The sequence below is a fragment of the Carcharhinus amblyrhynchos genome, chromosome 9, assembly GCF_965287045.1.
Source record: "Carcharhinus amblyrhynchos chromosome 9, sCarAmb.v2.hapA, whole genome shotgun sequence".
In the NCBI taxonomy this organism is placed as follows: Eukaryota; Metazoa; Chordata; class Chondrichthyes; order Carcharhiniformes; family Carcharhinidae; genus Carcharhinus; species Carcharhinus amblyrhynchos.
The window spans coordinates 61,622,321-61,639,386 of record NC_137332.1 but is presented as its reverse complement, the minus strand read 5'-3'; the positions used below and the strand labels follow the sequence as shown (position 1 = coordinate 61,639,386).

The 17,066-nt window shown below is 40.4% G+C and overlaps 1 protein-coding gene across 1 annotated transcript in view; it reads left to right on the top strand.

Moving 5' to 3' along the window:
* aknad1 (AKNA domain containing 1) overlaps nt 1-17,066 on the top strand; it is a 59,662-nt gene that overhangs the window by 22,357 nt on the left and 20,239 nt on the right. Inside the window, exons 7-12 of the mRNA XM_080196761.1 lie at nt 5,542-5,601; nt 8,692-8,825; nt 13,116-13,233; nt 14,288-14,424; nt 14,717-14,911; nt 15,957-16,107. Coding sequence (XP_080052887.1) covers nt 5,542-5,601; nt 8,692-8,825; nt 13,116-13,233; nt 14,288-14,424; nt 14,717-14,911; nt 15,957-16,107 — 795 coding nt within the window. The remainder of the gene's footprint in view (nt 1-5,541; nt 5,602-8,691; nt 8,826-13,115; nt 13,234-14,287; nt 14,425-14,716; nt 14,912-15,956; nt 16,108-17,066) is intronic.

The window sequence follows — 17,066 nt, the reverse complement described above, 5'->3', positions numbered from 1 at the left end:
TTTGAAATGTAGGGTGGCACACCAGACTTTAATTTCAATGGGAATCAGATTACAAGAAAAGATTTTTTAATGTATTTTTCTACAAGTAAGTTTTTGCAGACTAGAAAATCCAAAATAATTTGCAATTGTGATTTTGCAGATTCCATAATATTTTCACATTTACGTAGATTCAACCATCAAATCTTATCAATGATTTTGGATTTTTCTGTATTTGTTACTTTAGTTGCTCTAGTTACTACAGTTTATTCATTACAGTGGTTTCCATAGTCACTGTTATTGTGATATTCAGTAGAATAGCCTTTGAAATATATATGTGGTCATAGTCTATTCTTTTCTTAAAGACATTCAACACCAAAGTTAGGTGAGAATAATATCTATGTTGTCCTTTGAATGTAATTCTTCAAACGAAGTTCAGCGTAGATGGATTGAAATATTACTTTGCATGAGCATGTGAACTGATACATACTGATAAAGAAAATTAAAAGAGACAAATATTAACAGCACAAGCTCCTTTAAATGAGATATTAGTTTGTTTCAAGATGAAACATATGTTAGTGATAATTTTGATAATTTAAATGTAATGACAAAAAGTAAGTAAGGCTTTCTATAGATACTTAAACAAGAAAAAAGTTTTAAAAAGTGAGCAATGGTCCTATAGAAAGTAAGTCTACAGAAGTAACAATGGAAAATAAGGAGGTGGCAGATGAGTGAACAGCTATTTTGCATCAGTCTTTACTATAGAAGATGCAACTAACATCCAGAAATAGTTGTAAATCAGGAAATGAAAAGTAGCAAGGAACTCAGAATAATTACATTCACACCAGAGAAATTATGTTGATAAATTGTTGGAGCTGTGGACTCCAAATCCCAGGTTCTGATGACTTCATCCAAGGGTCTTCAAGCAAGTGGCTAGTTAATGCATTGGTTTTAATTTTCCAAAACTCCCTGGATTCAGGGAAAGTTCTACTGAATTATAAAATAGCAAATGTAACTCCTCTTTCAAGAAAGAAGAGAGGCAGAAAACAAGAAACTACAAGCTATTTAGTTTAACATCTGTCATAGGGAAAATGTTAAAAGTTATTATTAAAGATGTTATAGTTGGACATTTAAAAAAAATTCAAGGCTATCAGGCAGAGTCAACATTGTTTTGTGAAAGGCAAGCCATGTATAACCAATTTATTGGAGTTCTTTGAAAGCGTTACATGTGCTGTGGGTATTGTAATAATTCAGGTTAGAAACTCCAACATGTTTTTATGAAGTCTATCTGGATCATACGTTTTGCACTTCAAATTTGGCTAGAGTGGATATGAATTATTTCATTTCAGATATGATTCAAATGATCCACTAGGGAGCTTTTATTAAACAAAGTTTATTTAAGAATACAATTAACATGTATAGAAAGAAAACTAGCAATAATTTTTCCCAATTACAAACAAGAAAAGGAAAACAACTATGATAAAATATAACCCTTAGTAGCTAAATAACATTCCAACGAAACAAAGCTTTTGCCACAGATTTAGCACAGAAGATATGAATGCTCATGTGATGCTGGAAATTGGATCTTTGGGTGGAAAATTGAAACTCTGACTTCCCAGTCTTGTAACTTCAAGCAGCCCTCTGGCTATACACCCAGAACACATTGAAGTCAGAACAGCTTCCCAAAATATCAGGGAGAAACTCTAGGCAAGCTAACCACCAACAACAGACTTTCTACTCCAGGAAGGCCAGGATCCTTACTTCCAGCTAACAGCAGAACTTCCAAAACGAGGGAGAGTGAGAGAGAAAAACACTTCTTTTCAGCTTGATGTCCACCCTGTTCTAAACTAAAACTGAAAATGAATCCTTAGTTTTTTTTCCTGGGTAGAACCACCTGACTTTGGCTTGTCAATCAATCTTCAACCTCACAGACTGGAGGGTCTTAATGACATTACTGTTACTAGAGAGGTGGTGCGCGACAGACTGGAGGGGCTGATTGTGGACAAGTCCCCAGGACCGGATGGAATGCATCCGAGGGTTCTGAAAGAAATGGCGGAGGTGATAGTGGATGCCTTGGTGGTTATTTTCCAGACGTCGCTGGATTCCGGGGAAGTGCCGGAGGATTGGAAAACGGCTAATGTTACGCCGTTGTTTAAGAAGGGTGCCAGGCAAAAGGCGGGGAATTACAGGCCGGTTAGTTTAACGTCTGTGGTAGGTAAAATGTTAGAATCCGTCATTAAGGAGGAAATTGCGAGGCATCTTGAAGGGAATTGCTTGATAGGGCAGACGCAACACGGTTTCATTAAAGGGAAGTCGTGTCTGACAAATTTACTGGAGTTCTATGAGGATGTGTCTAGGGCGGTGGATAGAGGAGAGCCGGTGGATGTGGTCTTTCTGGATTTTCAGAAGGCGTTTGATAAGGTACCTCACAAGAGGTTACTGCAGAAGGTCAGAGGACATGGAGTTGGGGGTAGGGTGTTAGCGTGGATAGAGGATTGGTTGTCAAATAGGAGGCAGAGAGTGGGGGTCAATGGGTGCTATTCGGATTGGCGGTTGGTGACTAGTGGGGTGCCCCAGGGGTCGGTGCTGGGGCCTCAGCTATTTACCATTGATATAGATGATCTGGAGGAGGGAACCGAGTGTAGGGTGTCGAAATTTGCTGATGACACCAAGATTGGGGGAAAGGCAAATTGTGCGGAGGGTGTGGAGAGTCTGCAGAAGGATCTAGATAGGCTGGGCGAATGGGCCAGGAAATGGCAAATGGAATTTAATGTTGGCAAGTGTGAGGTGGTCCACTTTGGTAGGAAGAATGGTAGGAAGGACTATTACTTACGTGGCGAAAAACTGCAGCAGGCGACGGTGCAGAGGGACCTCGGGGTCCTTGTGCATGAGTCGCAAAAACCCAGCCTGCAAGTGCAGCAGGTGGTCAGGAAGGCGAATGGGATGCTGGCCTTCATAGCGAGGGGGATTGAATATAAAAGTAGGGAGGTCTTGCTGCAGCTGTATAGGGCATTGGTGAGGCCGCAGCTGGAGTACTGTGTGCAGTTTTGGGCGCCGCACCTGCGCAAGGATATTTTGGCCCTGGAGGGAGTGCAGAGGAGGTTTACTAGGCTGATACCGGAGTTGAGGGGGTTGAGCTATGAGGAGAGGCTGAATAAACTAGGCTTGTACTCGTTAGAGTTTAGAAGAATGAGGGGAGATCTCATTGAGACGTATAAGATGATGAATGGGATGGATAGGATAGAGGTGGAAAGACTCTTCCTGCTCAAAAAAGACAGTAGGACTAGGGGGCACAGCCTCAAGATAAAGGGGGGGCGGTTCAGAACGGAGTTGAGGAGGAACTTCTTCACTCAAAGGGTGGTGAATCTCTGGAATTCTCTGCCCGTTGAAGTGGTGGAGGCTGCCTCGCTAAATATTTTTAAGAAGCGGGTTGATGGGTTTTTGATAAGAGAGGGGATTAAGGGTTATGGGGAGAGGGCGGGAAAGTGGAACTGAGCCACGACAGATCAGCCATGATCTTATTGAATGGCGGGGCAGGCTCGAAGGGCCAGATGGCCTACTCCTGCTCCTATTTCTTATGTTCTTATGTAATGCAAGGTCATAAAAGTTCCCAGAGTAAAAATAAACAAAACCCCATTTAAGCCATTGAAGGAGCAACAAAATGATTTCTAGTAGCCAGCCTGGCAATAATGACAACAAAAACTGCAGAGAACATGATTTTTTAAAAAAGTTTCTTAAAGGTACAATATACTGCATCACAATATACTGCATTTAAATTTCCAGAAGGTATTTGGTAAGGTGCCACACCAAAGGTTATAACGGAAAATAAAAACTCATGGTATAGGGGATAACTTATTGACATGAATTGAAAATTGGCTAGCTAACAGGAAACAGAGAATATCCATAACTGAGTCTTTTTCTGGTTGGCAGGATGTAACAAGTGGTGTGCCAGAACAATCAGTGCTGGACCCTCAACATTTTTTCAAATGATATAAATGACTTGGGTGAAGAGACTGAATTTAGTTATATTTGCTGATGACACAAAGATAGGTGGGAAAGTAAATTGCAAAGAGGATGTAAGGAGCATACGACATAGATCAAGTGAATAGGCAAAGATCTGGAAAATGGAGTGTTTTGTGGGCAAATGTGAACTTGTTCATTTTGGCAAGAATAATAAAAAATAAGTATATTATTCTGAATAGTGAGAGATTGCAGAGCACTGAGATTCAGAGGGATCTTGGTATTCTCATGCATGAATCACAAAAGGCTAGGATGCAGGTTCAGCAAGTAATTAGGAAAACTAATAGCACGTTATCATTTATTGTGAGGGGAGTTGATTAGGGAGGATATGCTTCAATTATGCAGGACACTGATAAGATCAGATCTGGAGTACTGTGTACAGTAATGGTCTCCTTATTTAAGGGAATATACAAATGCATTAGAAGCAGTTCAGAGAAGGTTTACTAATATCAGGAATGGACAGTTTATCTAATGATGAAAGGTTGGATAGGTTAGGCTTGTATCTGGAGAAGTTTAGAAGTGTAAGAGATGACTTGATTGAAGCATTTAAGATCCTGAGTGGTCTTGACAGAGTAGAGGTGGAGAGGATGTTTCCTCTTGTGGGAGAATCTTAAACTAGCAGACAATATTTAAAAATAAGAGCTTGCTCTTTTTTTTCTCTAAGGGTCATGAGTCTTTGGAATTCTCTTCTTCAAAAGACAGTGGAGTAGAGTCTTTGACTATTTTTACAGCAAAGGTATATAGATTCCTGGAAGCAAGTGGATGAAAGATTATCGGGGATAAGTGAGAATGTGGAGTGGAGGTTACAATCAGATCAGCCGTGACTTTATTGAATAACGGAGCAGGCTCAAGGGGCAAAAGGGCCTATCCTGCTCCAAATTTGTATGTTCAGATGTATCTAACACCAGAAGTCTTATTTATTGACATCATCTACAATGCTTGTTAACGAAAAAGGCAAATCTAAAATGTTAAAATATACTAAGCTTATGATATCAATAGGTTCAGTCATTTCTTTGCAAATAAGGCAGAATTCTATTTCTTTATGGTAGATTGGAGTCTTGAATAGTGACCTGTCTATTTTTTTCAGTGCCATTCTTTCCATTTTAACACATTAAAGAAAAATATAGTCTACCAAATTGCTGGCTTTCTTCATCATCATTTTCTGTCTTATTTTTTGCATTGGAGTTAATTATAGGTATTTTCCTATACAGTAAGAAATTCCCATGCGTGACATCAAGAATCGGGAGTATTTTCCAGAATCCACTTTCTCTACTCAAATGTCTGTTTTCAAAGTATCTGATATTGAGTGTGTGGGAAGGTATTCTACATTTTGGAATGGCCCAAAACTATTTTATGGCAAACTACTATAGTTACATGAATTAATTTTATCATCTCAAATCTATCAGTAAATTAGTAATGTGAAAATATCAATTGTTGTTTCAGAGGAAGAATATCTTACTACATACATTTCAAAACATATACTAATTGTACTTTGTTGTTTGTTGGGTTTATTCATTTATTGTGGTGAAAATGTTACTTTTGTAGGTTGAAGACTTTCAGAAGTGTCTTAACTCTAGATCAATCTCTGTAGAAGATGTGCAATTGGTAAAGTATTTAATAGTGACATTTCAATATGCTTACATGTATAGAAGTATTTGAATAATAAGAAGTATTTTAAACAGTCACTTGCTCTTATGGAACATCAGTATTTTTGAAAAGAGAGACATGTTGCTGAAACCTTTTGTCTTGCAAGGATGCCAAATTTCAATTTATACCATTGGAGAAGAGACCATAAGAAATAGGAACAGAAGGATGCCATTCAACTATCAACCTTGTTGTGTTATTTAATAAGATCATGGCTGATCTAACACTCACTGAGTCCACTTTCTTGCCTTATCTCCATAACCCTTAATTCCCCTACTGAATTAAAAACTTTCGATCTCAGCCTTGAAAATATTCAACAACTTGACCTACACAGCTTCCTGGGATACAGAATTCCAGAGATTCAGCACTCTTTGAGAGAAGAAATTCTTCCTTAAATCTGTCTTAAATGAGTATTTCCTTATTCTGTGACTATGCCAAAAGGGTGTTGATTGGATGGCAAGTCAATTGGCTAAGACATTGTCATAGAGTAAGCAACATGAAACTATAGGCTCAACGACCTCCAGGGTAATTCAATAAGGTGCAAGGCTTGAACATATTCCTTTTGTTAGGGAAGAATGGGTCTCTGTGTATAAATGTTTGTCACTTCTAGCAGATGTAAATCAGCCATGTTATGAGCTTGACCAATCTTAAATTGGTTGTTAGTACAATTATTAGTTCAAGATTTTTCAGCAAGTGCTCCCCAGTCTCAGAATCACATCTAACAATTGATGTTTTATTTTTAGATTTTCAAGCATGGGCTGGTTGATGCCTCATGCACCCTACGGTTGACTTTATCAGCAATTTTGTAACTAGGGTCCTTGCTATTTGCTCACTTGCAAGCTTGACGCAGAAATAGAGTGTATCAAAGCTATCAAATGGCTTCCCTAACGAAATTGTGGTTCACTGTGTATCATGCAAACTCACAAATGGGTCAACACTGCCACTTTCAGACTAAAAAGTGCCCGGTGTACCTCAGTTTGCCTGGAAAGGCAAAGTATCTCAAAGATTTGAATAACTGGTTATGCAAGTTGTTTCAGGCTACTGCAAGTGGTATATGTCACTTGCAGGATGCTGTCTTCTGTCCAAAACCCCATTCTGTCCACCACCCAACTGAGCAATATTATGAATTAATTACAGTGCCAGATACATAGGCTTGTATCCCAAAGATTGGTTGATCAAATTAAAGAGCAAGTTCCTTTGGTTGTTTGTAATAAGCATGATATGATTCTAAGATTGGGCAGGAATTGCTGAACAGTCCTGGACGTGCTTATAGCTACATTAATAACCAGTTTAAGATATTCAGTTAAGCTCATCTCAGCTCATTCACACATATTTGATGCAACATACATTCAGATACAGGGACCCATTCTCTGCAAACAAAAGAGGAACATGGTCGAGTCTTGTGCTGTTATTGAATTGCCTGGGAGCTTGGAGCACTGGTAATTCCTTGTTGCATTCTCCATGGCAACTCCCCGGCCAATTAGAGTCGACTTGCCAAAATATCAGCAGCTTTTTCTCCTGTAGTATAAATTGTGACTGAAATTTGACATTCTTGTGTTCGTCCTGATGAATGGAAGATGAAAGATTTTGACAACATGTCCCAGTTTACACAGCAATAATATGTACTTTGGTAGCCACAACATAAAAACTCTTTGCCAAAACTTGCTTATTGAAATAAAGTAATTTAAAAATACTTGGAGGGCAATTTTCCCACCATGAGCAGATGGTGCCGATCCTGGAAAATAATGTGTGGAACTAAAAATCGGCTTCCATCCGGTGCGAGTTTGCAACCGTTCTAGTCCCCTTACAATGGCGCAAACCTGATTGCACCCAGAAAGGGCATGAGATCAATTAACAGATTTAAAATAGCATTAAAATGCGCATAGCCCATTCAACTAGCACATGGGAGCTTCTGGCCTTCAGGTGCAGTGTGAAACTGATGAGAATCACTACTGGTCTACACTAGTGGCATGGAGGCTGCTGAAGCCCCCAGGTGGTTGCAGCATGGTTGGGCAATGGCCACCAGGCAATCTGACAGTGTCAGTTGGGCAATGACAGTGTGCCGGGGCAGTGCCATGGGGTGGGGCCTGAGTGAGGGCTGAATTGAATGGGGGCTATGTATGGGGGTCATTCTGGGTGGATTAAGAAGGTGGTCATAATGGGATGGGCATATCGGGATCATGATGGTGGGGCTTGTCAGGATCAGGCAGGGGGACCCATCAGAAGAGCCCCAAATCTGGTGACTCATGTCAGGGTTAGGTTGGGGAAATGCCACCAATTTGGGTCCCAATGTCCGTGGGGGGACGGGGTCTCCCAGTGCATTGTGAGACGGGGTGCTCTGAAGCCAGGCTCATTGGTGTGTTTAGCTCCCCCCCACCTCCCCAGTACTACACGCAACTCACCACTCTCTGAAAAAGCGACTGAGTGTGGGATGATTGCAGTGCAGGGCACACCTGAGAGATTGCTCTGTTATTCTTGCTGTTATGACACTTCATTTTTTGGGAAAATTCCAACCTTAATATTTTCATCCTATGCAAAATATCAGAACTGATGGGCAAGATTTTAACTCATTCAAACACTATCCACTTACACAGAGTTAAAATCAGGCCCAATATCTACACAAACTATACTTTACAATATTAGATGAATATAAATATGTATGACATAAAATTTAATATAACAAGTACAATTCAGTTATAAATATACTATTGTTACTTCAAATTTAATGGTGAATTCTCTAGTTTAAAATACGTTTATTCTTAGCAGTGCATACCAAAGCACATGGACTAAACAGTACTAAACGTCTGCTAATATACATGCAGTATTATTTTAATCTGCTAGCATACCAAAGGAAAATAAAGAGCTGCAAGATCTGAGTTAGAGACCACAATATTCCCAACAGTGATACACTATTACAATTGGTGGATGTGAGGGTGGGAAAGCACATTTTTCAATCTTAGTTATAATCTAAATATGTTACATAACTGGCAAATGGAAATGAAATGTATTCAGTATCATAAATGCAATTTTTAATTGTGAATTTTCACCCAGGAATTTAAGAAGCTGCGAGATGGCCAAGACAAACTAGAAAGGAGTTACATTGCAAATAAAGACGAGCACCGCAGTCTACAACAACGCTGTTACCTGGACAAAAATATTACTGCTGGGGAGTTTGACCCAGATAGGTCAGAGTTAATAAAATGGGATTTGATATTTGTAACAAGAGTCACATTTACACTTTTAATGGGCTAAATGATTATGATGGTATTTCAATATAATTGCAAATGTTATGAATGAGTTGTTTTGAATGAGTATGGTGAAAGTAGGGAGTTCAAACGTTAAGACCCAGTGACAATGAAGGAACAACAATATGTTTCGAAGTCAGGATGATTTGTGGCTGAAGAACATAAGAAATAGGAACAAGAGTAAGCAGAGGCAGACTTAGAATGAAACACACAGTGCTGCAGTGAGGAGCCCCGGCCAAAGGGGAGGGCAAGCTGGGAGATGTCAGTGGGAGCACCAATTGAAGCTTGGTAGCTCTGAATTTACAGATAGGCTTGTATCAGCAGGCAACTGAGAACAACATCAGGATCTGATTACTTAGAGCGGGAAAGTGCTCTCTCCAGTCAAGAGGTGGTGGTGACTTGAGAGCAGTTTGGACAGATCTCTTGACTACCTGGTCTGAATTTGTTGAATTTTTTTCCATTAGTAAAGCAGCAGCGTTCCGACATTCAGGCAGGCAGCCTGATGCAATAGTGAGTTTGCTGACCTTACATTGGGGTGCGTGCACACTTGTGAGGACTGAGGAAAAGGTGCTGGCCAATGGCTGTCGAGTGGAACAGCTAAGCAAGCCTGACAAGAATTTGATATGTATACGATCACTTCATTCTTCTATATTCCTAAAAGTATAGACCCATTCTACTCAAGCTCTCCTCGTAGGATAGCCCTTTCATCTCAGGAATCAATGTAACATACCTTTGTTCTTCCCCCTCCATATCTGTCATTAGGCGGTTTTGTTCTCACTACATACCCAAGGTCAGGGTTAAGGAGGGCAGGCAATCAATCAAGAAAAAAGCAGTGGCCAGGCCAGCAGCATCAACCAGGGCAAGCCAGATAAAGCCAGCAGCAGCCAAGTAGCCAGCTAGGGGCATGCATGGTTCTCAAGGTTAGTAGATGCCAGTGTGGTTTTTGGGGAGCAGTGGGGTGATGACTCCAAGACCAGGGCTGAGGAAGGCAAAGAAACCAGGTCACTTTGGGCTGGGGCATGACATCACCAGGGGCTCCAGCATGGAGGCAGAGCACAAGGCCCCCAAAGTCTAAGTCTGCCTCAGAGTAGGCTATACTGCCCCTCAGGCCTGCTCTGCCATTCAATAAAATCATCATTGATCTTCTATATTAGTTCCACTTCTCTGTTCTATCGCCTTAACCTTTGATTCCATTAGTGCCCAAAAATCTATCGATTGTTTTGAATATGCTACCTGGCTGAGTAGCTGTGGCTCTCTAAAAAGTCACTGTGAAGATATTTCTGGTCATCTCAGTCTAGCCATCCTTATCCCTTAATTCTAAAATCTCCGGCCAGCTAAGCAAGCCTGACAAGAATTTGATATGTATACGATCACTTCATTCTTCTATATTCTTAAAAGTATAGACCCATTCTACTCGAGCTCTCCTCGTAGGATAGCCCTTTCATCTCAGGAATCAATGTAACGTACCTTTGTTCTTCCCCCTCCATATCTGTCATTAGGCGGTTTTGTTCTCACTACATACCCAAGTATTTAGGAGTAGAGGAGTGTATTGTTCACCACCTCCCAGAAGAAAAATGTGTCCCAAATAGACCAACCTTTAAAAAGCTTGTCACGTACGTACTGGTAACACACTGGGAGCAGCATAAACAAGCTAAGGACCAGACTTCCAATCCTAAGTGTAAAGGAAGACCCCCCACCTTGAGAGCTGCCAGCCAGTTTGATTGACTGGCAGCTCCAGCAGTTCCAGCAGCACTAGAACTAAGTAGTGGGTGCTTTTGGAACTACTAGGAAATCCACAGAGATTGTCAATGGTGCCCTGATCCAGGGAACTTGCATGCTTATAGGGCAGAAAAGGATCCAACATCTAAGGGAGGATTGGTAGACAAGTTTTGGAGGCCACTTGGAGTGGAAGAAATGGGGTTAGCATCTTGTGGGGGAGGGGGAGGTGCTACATCCCCCCCACCCCCCAACGCCGTATTATGGGGCTCTCGTAACACATTTAACATCTGTGTGGAAGGTTATACTTCATATACCCCACCGCTATGGGGAATGAGTTGGCGGTGGATTGGCCATCCTACATATTTTATGTGCCAAGCTGCTGATGAAAACATGGAGGCTGTAAAATCAAGCCAATGGGTCCAAATCCAGACAATTCTGATACTGCTGAAAGTCTCTCTGCTTATAAAGTTTCTATATGATTTATTTTGATTTATTATTGCCACATGTATTAATATACAGTGAAAAGTATTGTTTCCTGCATGCTATACAGCCAAAGCATGCTGTATATGGTGAAGGAAAGGAGAGGGTGCAGAATGTAGTTTTACAGTCATAGCTATGGTGTAATATGAGGTAGGCCCATTCAAAAGTCTGATGGCATCAGGGACGAAGCTGTTCTTTACCTCAGACTTTTGTTTCTTTTCCCCGATGGAAGAAGGTGGAAGAGAGAATGTCTGGCCTGAGTGTAGTCCTTGATTATGCTGGCTGCTTTGCTGAGGGAGTGGGAAGTGTAGACAGAGTCAATAGATGGGAGGCTGGTTTGCATGATGGACTTGGCTTTGTTCACAACTCTTTGTAGTTTCTTGCAGTATTGGACAGAGCAGGAGCTATACCAAGCTGTGATACAACCAGAAAGAATACTTTCCATGGTGTATCTGTAAAAGTTGGTGAGAGTCATAGTGGACGTGCCAAATTTGAGAAAGTAGAGGTGCTGCTGGACTTTTGTAACCATAGCATCAGCGTGGAGAGACCAGGACAGGTTGTTGGTGATCTGGACACCTAGGAACTTGAAGCTCTCGACTATTTCCACTTCATCCCCATTGATGTAGACTGGTACATTCTCCACTATGTTTCCTGAAGTCAATGACTATCTCTTTTGTTTTGCTGACATTGAGGGAGAGATTATTGTCATTGCACCAGTTCACCAAATTCTCTAGTTCTTTCCTGTACTCCGTCTCATTGTTTGAGAACCGATCCACTAGGGTGATGTCATCAGCAAACTTGAAAATCAAGTTATAGGGGAATTTGGCCACACAGTCATAGGTATATAAGGAATATACTAAGGGGCTGAGGACACAACCTTGTGGGGCACAGGTGTTGAGTATGATCATGGAGGAGGTGTTGTTTATCCTTACTGATTGCAGTCTCTGTATAAAGAAGTCTAGGATCCAGTCATAGAGAGAGGAGCCATGCCCTAGGCCATGGAGTTTGGAGATAAGTTTCGTAGGAATAATGGTGTTTTAGGCTGAGCAGTAGTCAATAAATAGGAATCTAACATAAGTGTCTTTGTTATCCAAGTGTTCCAGTGTTGAATATAAGGCAAGGGAGATGGTGTCTGCTGTGGACCTGTTGCACAGATAGGTGAACTGTAGTGGATCCAGGCAATTTGGGAGTCCAGGATTCATTTGTGCCATGACTAACCTTTCAAAGAACTTATGATGGAGGTCAGAGCCACTGGGTGATCGTCATTAAGGCACACTGCCTTGCTTTTCTTTGGTTCAGGGATGATGGTCGTCTTCTTGAAGCAGATAGGGTCCTCATATTAGTGTAATGAGAGGTTAAAAATGTCTGCAAATACCTCCATCAGCTAGCCCACACAGGATCTGACTGCTTGTCCAGGTACCTCATCCGAGCTAGTCATTTTCCGTGGGTTGACTTTGGAGTAATCAGAAGTTTGCGATGGGGACCTCGGACTCTGATTACTGATACTGGCTAAGGCTTCCTGGATGGAAGAAGTGCTCTCGCTGACCTCTTGCTCAAAACAGGCATAGAATGCATTGAGCTCATTGGGGAGAGGTGCATTTGTGCCGGCGATTCTACATGCCTTCATCTTGTAGCTTGTTATGTCTTGCAGACCTTGCCATAGTCGATGGGAGTCCACGTGGCTAGCTTAGGACTCTAACTTGGTCTGGTACTATATTTTGACATCTTTGATGGATCTCACATGAAAGTCATGATCTGGAACCTAATAGATATAAGAATTGTGCAATGCAAAATTAAGGCCAAAAAAACGACTGATGGGAAATGCATTACACGTACTGAGGGAATGAAGCATATTGTTAGAACAGAGTAGAGCGTTTCCCTTTGCAGTTAACTGTTTTGTATGTGTCGGATTATGCTTGATGTTGGCACTTGATCCCAGAAGTTGAGAAATGTACCATTGCTCAAAGTTCATATTTTTCAGTTGACAAGTAGAAAATTGAGTTGAAAAGTAATAACCTTTTCTCTCTGTAGGGAAATTGAAGGACAAATATTTAGAATAGGAATGCAACTGGAAAATATAAAAGAGAAAATTGATGACGACATTTGCAATCAGTCAAGCCCAAACAATTCTATACTCTCCTCACATGAGGTAAATAATGCATTATTAAATCTCTTGCGGTATAAAAGTGTTATACGGTGAGGTAGTAGTATACTCAAATTCAAAAATTGGACTGGTTTTTTTAATACCAAATCTTCAGGGATGGGCTGAGTGGTGGGGAACCTAAATTGGCAAAGAAGGGTGGACTGCTTATCATCTTTCCACTGCTATGGCATTTTGCCAGCGGTTGAGAATTTGAAGTGCAGCCTTCCACCAGATGATAAACGTGTCACTAGAACCCAATTAGGTACTTCTTCCTGGTGCTCGCATTTTACCAGTGGCTGGTGGATCATTGGCGCTTTGGAGATCGGGTAAGCCCTAATGTTCTCCACGTGGGCTCAGTGTGGAGGTCCTCCTAATCAAGCATTCTATAGCTCACAGAGTAGACTCCTGCTGGCAGTGCCAGCCCCCACAATAACTACCACCCCTACTGTCAACAACCATTCCTCTCCCCCTTGCTGGGTGTTGCCTGACAGACCCTGGAAACCTCCAACTATACTAACCTCGTTTTAAGGGAAGCGAACATTCCTGTTTCTCTCAGCTGGGTGCAGTTCAGCAGTGACCACTAGTGGTGCTGTTGAGACTGAAGCCTCAGGCCCTTTGACTGGCTGGCAGGTGTTAAAAGCAGGTTATCATCCCTTATAGTGTCCCAGTGGCAGCTGATTAGAAGCACAATGGGTCTAAAATCCAGCTGGGGCCCCTGCAAATGGCCAAGGGCAGGTTTACCCATCATCAGAGACAGCACCATCCTGACAAAATCCAGCCCAAAGTTCCTTCGAACGAATCTATGTAAGTTAGAGTAACTGGCTAAAGTTATAATAAAACAGTTTATTTGATGTATTTGAAGGAAACTGACTTGGTGCATGTTAATTAATTATTAAATGATGCATATAAACTGGGCCTCATATTTCAATATTAGAATAAAGATCAGCAAGACTTGCAGTTCGTGCCTCATTTGTATTTCATTCTTAAGCCAGAAAATTGCATTTAAAATGCATTTTCTGTGCAAATGTTTAGCCTTGTTACTATTTCTCCTGTATTAAAGAGCACAATAGATGCCATTATTCAAGAGGGACTGATGATGGGTCTAGGACCACAGAATAGCTTCCAAATGGAGATGACGTCAGAGAAGAACATTAAATCATGCCTGCTAGAAGACAGATACAATGACATTCCACAGAAGTAAGTACTAGTCGATTATTTTTGAAGTGCAAAATTTAAGTGGACCAGTGATATTAGTTAAAATAAAGGTTAAGCAGAAGTCAATTGAAGAAATCCTTTTTAAAATGGAAAAGAAAAGTCAGAAAATAATTACCTATACCCTAATAAAGACACATCTGTGAAACAGTTAACTGACAGTTAAATTGGTCTTTTGGGTACACCAGTCACAGAGGTTGTTGACTGGCTGCTTTATTTTATTAAACCTCTGTCCCCCACCTCTTTACAGCTCATATACAGTTCTCTTTCTTGACAGAGACCTGAACAAATGTTCTAAGATCCCAGCTCAGCTCATGGATTCTTTAGTGCCAGAAGACAAGCCAACCAGTCATTACTGGGCGCCTTTAGCATCTATCCACAGAGCAGAAGGTGAAGTTTATAGAACAAACTCAGAAACAGTAGAAAATGTCAATAAAAAACAAATAGAACAGGATCCTCAATCACTTGAACTGTGAGTAAAATATCCTGGTTCAGATTTGCATTTTAATAGCTTTAGGATGCATTAAATATTTGCAAAAGTACATTGTATAGTGTATGTTTAGATAATACATTTGTAAGCAAAATACTGCAGATGCTGGAACTCTGAAGTAAAATCAGAAAATGTTGGAAACCCTCAGCAGAGCTAGCAGATCTGTGGCAAAAGGAACAGAGTTTACAGCCAGAATCCTGTGGCCATTCATGCTAGTGGGATTTTCAAGCCTGCTGCAGTGAATGGAGATTTGGCTGGGCATCAAATTCTCAGTGCTCACTGCAGCGGAATATGAACGGTTGCGCTGGTAAGGTTGCAGCCAACCTTTTAGGTCTGTAATCTTTCACAAGAACTGAAAGGTCACAGAACTGAAACATTAATTCTAGATCTCTTTCTCTCGCCACAGATGTTGCCAGATCTGAGTGTTTCCAGTGTTTTCTGAATTTGTTTGCACATCCTACTTTGTTTGTTATATTTTCATTATTCTGGATTCTTCTGGAATTATCCTGTATAACAGTTGATAGATCCAACTTTTACATTAGATTCCCATTTTTTGTTTTTTATATAAGGCAATTCAATAACTTTGTATTATCTAAACTGAAACTCTGTTATCCCCAGGGATGTAGGAACTGAGTATATAGAAAGAAATGATTTGAAGAAGTAATTGTTTAGATCCTAACATCATACTATTTCTGGATCACTGATAAGTTAGAAAACACAACTATATATGGCATATAAAAATTGAAAGTTAAAATGTGATATTTACAACTGAAGGTGTCTTAAGAAAAATAGTTGAAAGTAAAAGGATGTAGGAGCACAGATTTTAGAGTAGTATTATATCCTCATGTTCTGAGTAGAAAATTATATTAGTTTCTTGTGGCCCTGCAGCCCCAATGTATAAAAACATTGTCACAATTTAAAAAATGTCTGCAGGGACCACTTTTGGAAGCAAATCATTCAATTAGTCTTGCTAAATATCGAAGTGCTCTAAAAAGCCTGTTCATTAATCTTTCTTGGTCTGTTACAGACAAACCCCTACAGTCTCAATGAAAATGTCATCAACCCTACTTGAGAATAATCTTCATTCTTCTGTTAATCCATCTGATTCATTCATGAATGAAACATTAGGACTTCACAGCACTTCATTCCAGGGACAGGAATCATTGAATGAACTGAAGGTGTGCATGACACAGAATGCCATTTTTGCATCACACAAGTGTGAATTCAGCAATTCTGTGGTTCTGCTGGGAAATCTCACTAAAAAGCACGAGAGGTCAGAGATAATACTCTGGTTGCAAGGGAAGCCACTTGCTGGGAACGTAGTAATGCAGAATTTACTCTAGAATCTAATAATGATTTCAGGAAAAGCTAAGTTCTCTAATGCAATGCTATCCAATAGGATTTTGATGCTTGCTAAACTTGTGGTGATAAGATCACTGTATTCACTGAATGATATAAGATATATGCAATATTAATAAAACAAGTCACAATCTTTTGAAAATAGATTTGAGGTTTTACACAGCAACCAAGACTGCTACACATTTTGCCAGAGCCAGAACAGCTTCAAAGTGGGTTTTGCAGTGGACCAAAGCAAGCCTGCTGTATGCACTCTCAATGGATGATGACAATCTTTTAACTAAAGTGTACTGTTTCTCGTTGTGCTCTAATTTATTTCAAAAAACAATTTCTTTAGAAGTAAAAATTCTCTGTTTTATCAAAATTGATACATTAGAAGTTATGGCAAGGGAAAAGACTCACCAGACCTTTATATGTTCTTTTTTATGCTTTGACACTTTCCTTGAAGAAGGCCTGTCACCTGCCATTTCTGAATACGGCACCAGGAAATTTATTATACCTTTTGGCTAATGGCCAATATGCTATAACCGCTCCCTTTATGCTGATTCATATTCTTTTCAATCACTCATTTCAGTAGATCTATTAAGATTAAGCTGATCATGTTTGGATGCTGCTGCAATGTCCCAGCCTACCAAAATTGGTAGCAATTGCCATGCTGTTCATCAGTCACACACCTGAACCTGTGAAAATGCCAACAACCAACCAAACAAAACAAAGTTATTTTGTATGGCTAGATTCCCCAAGAAAACTTTGAGAGCAATTGGATCTCTGTCCTTCCAAA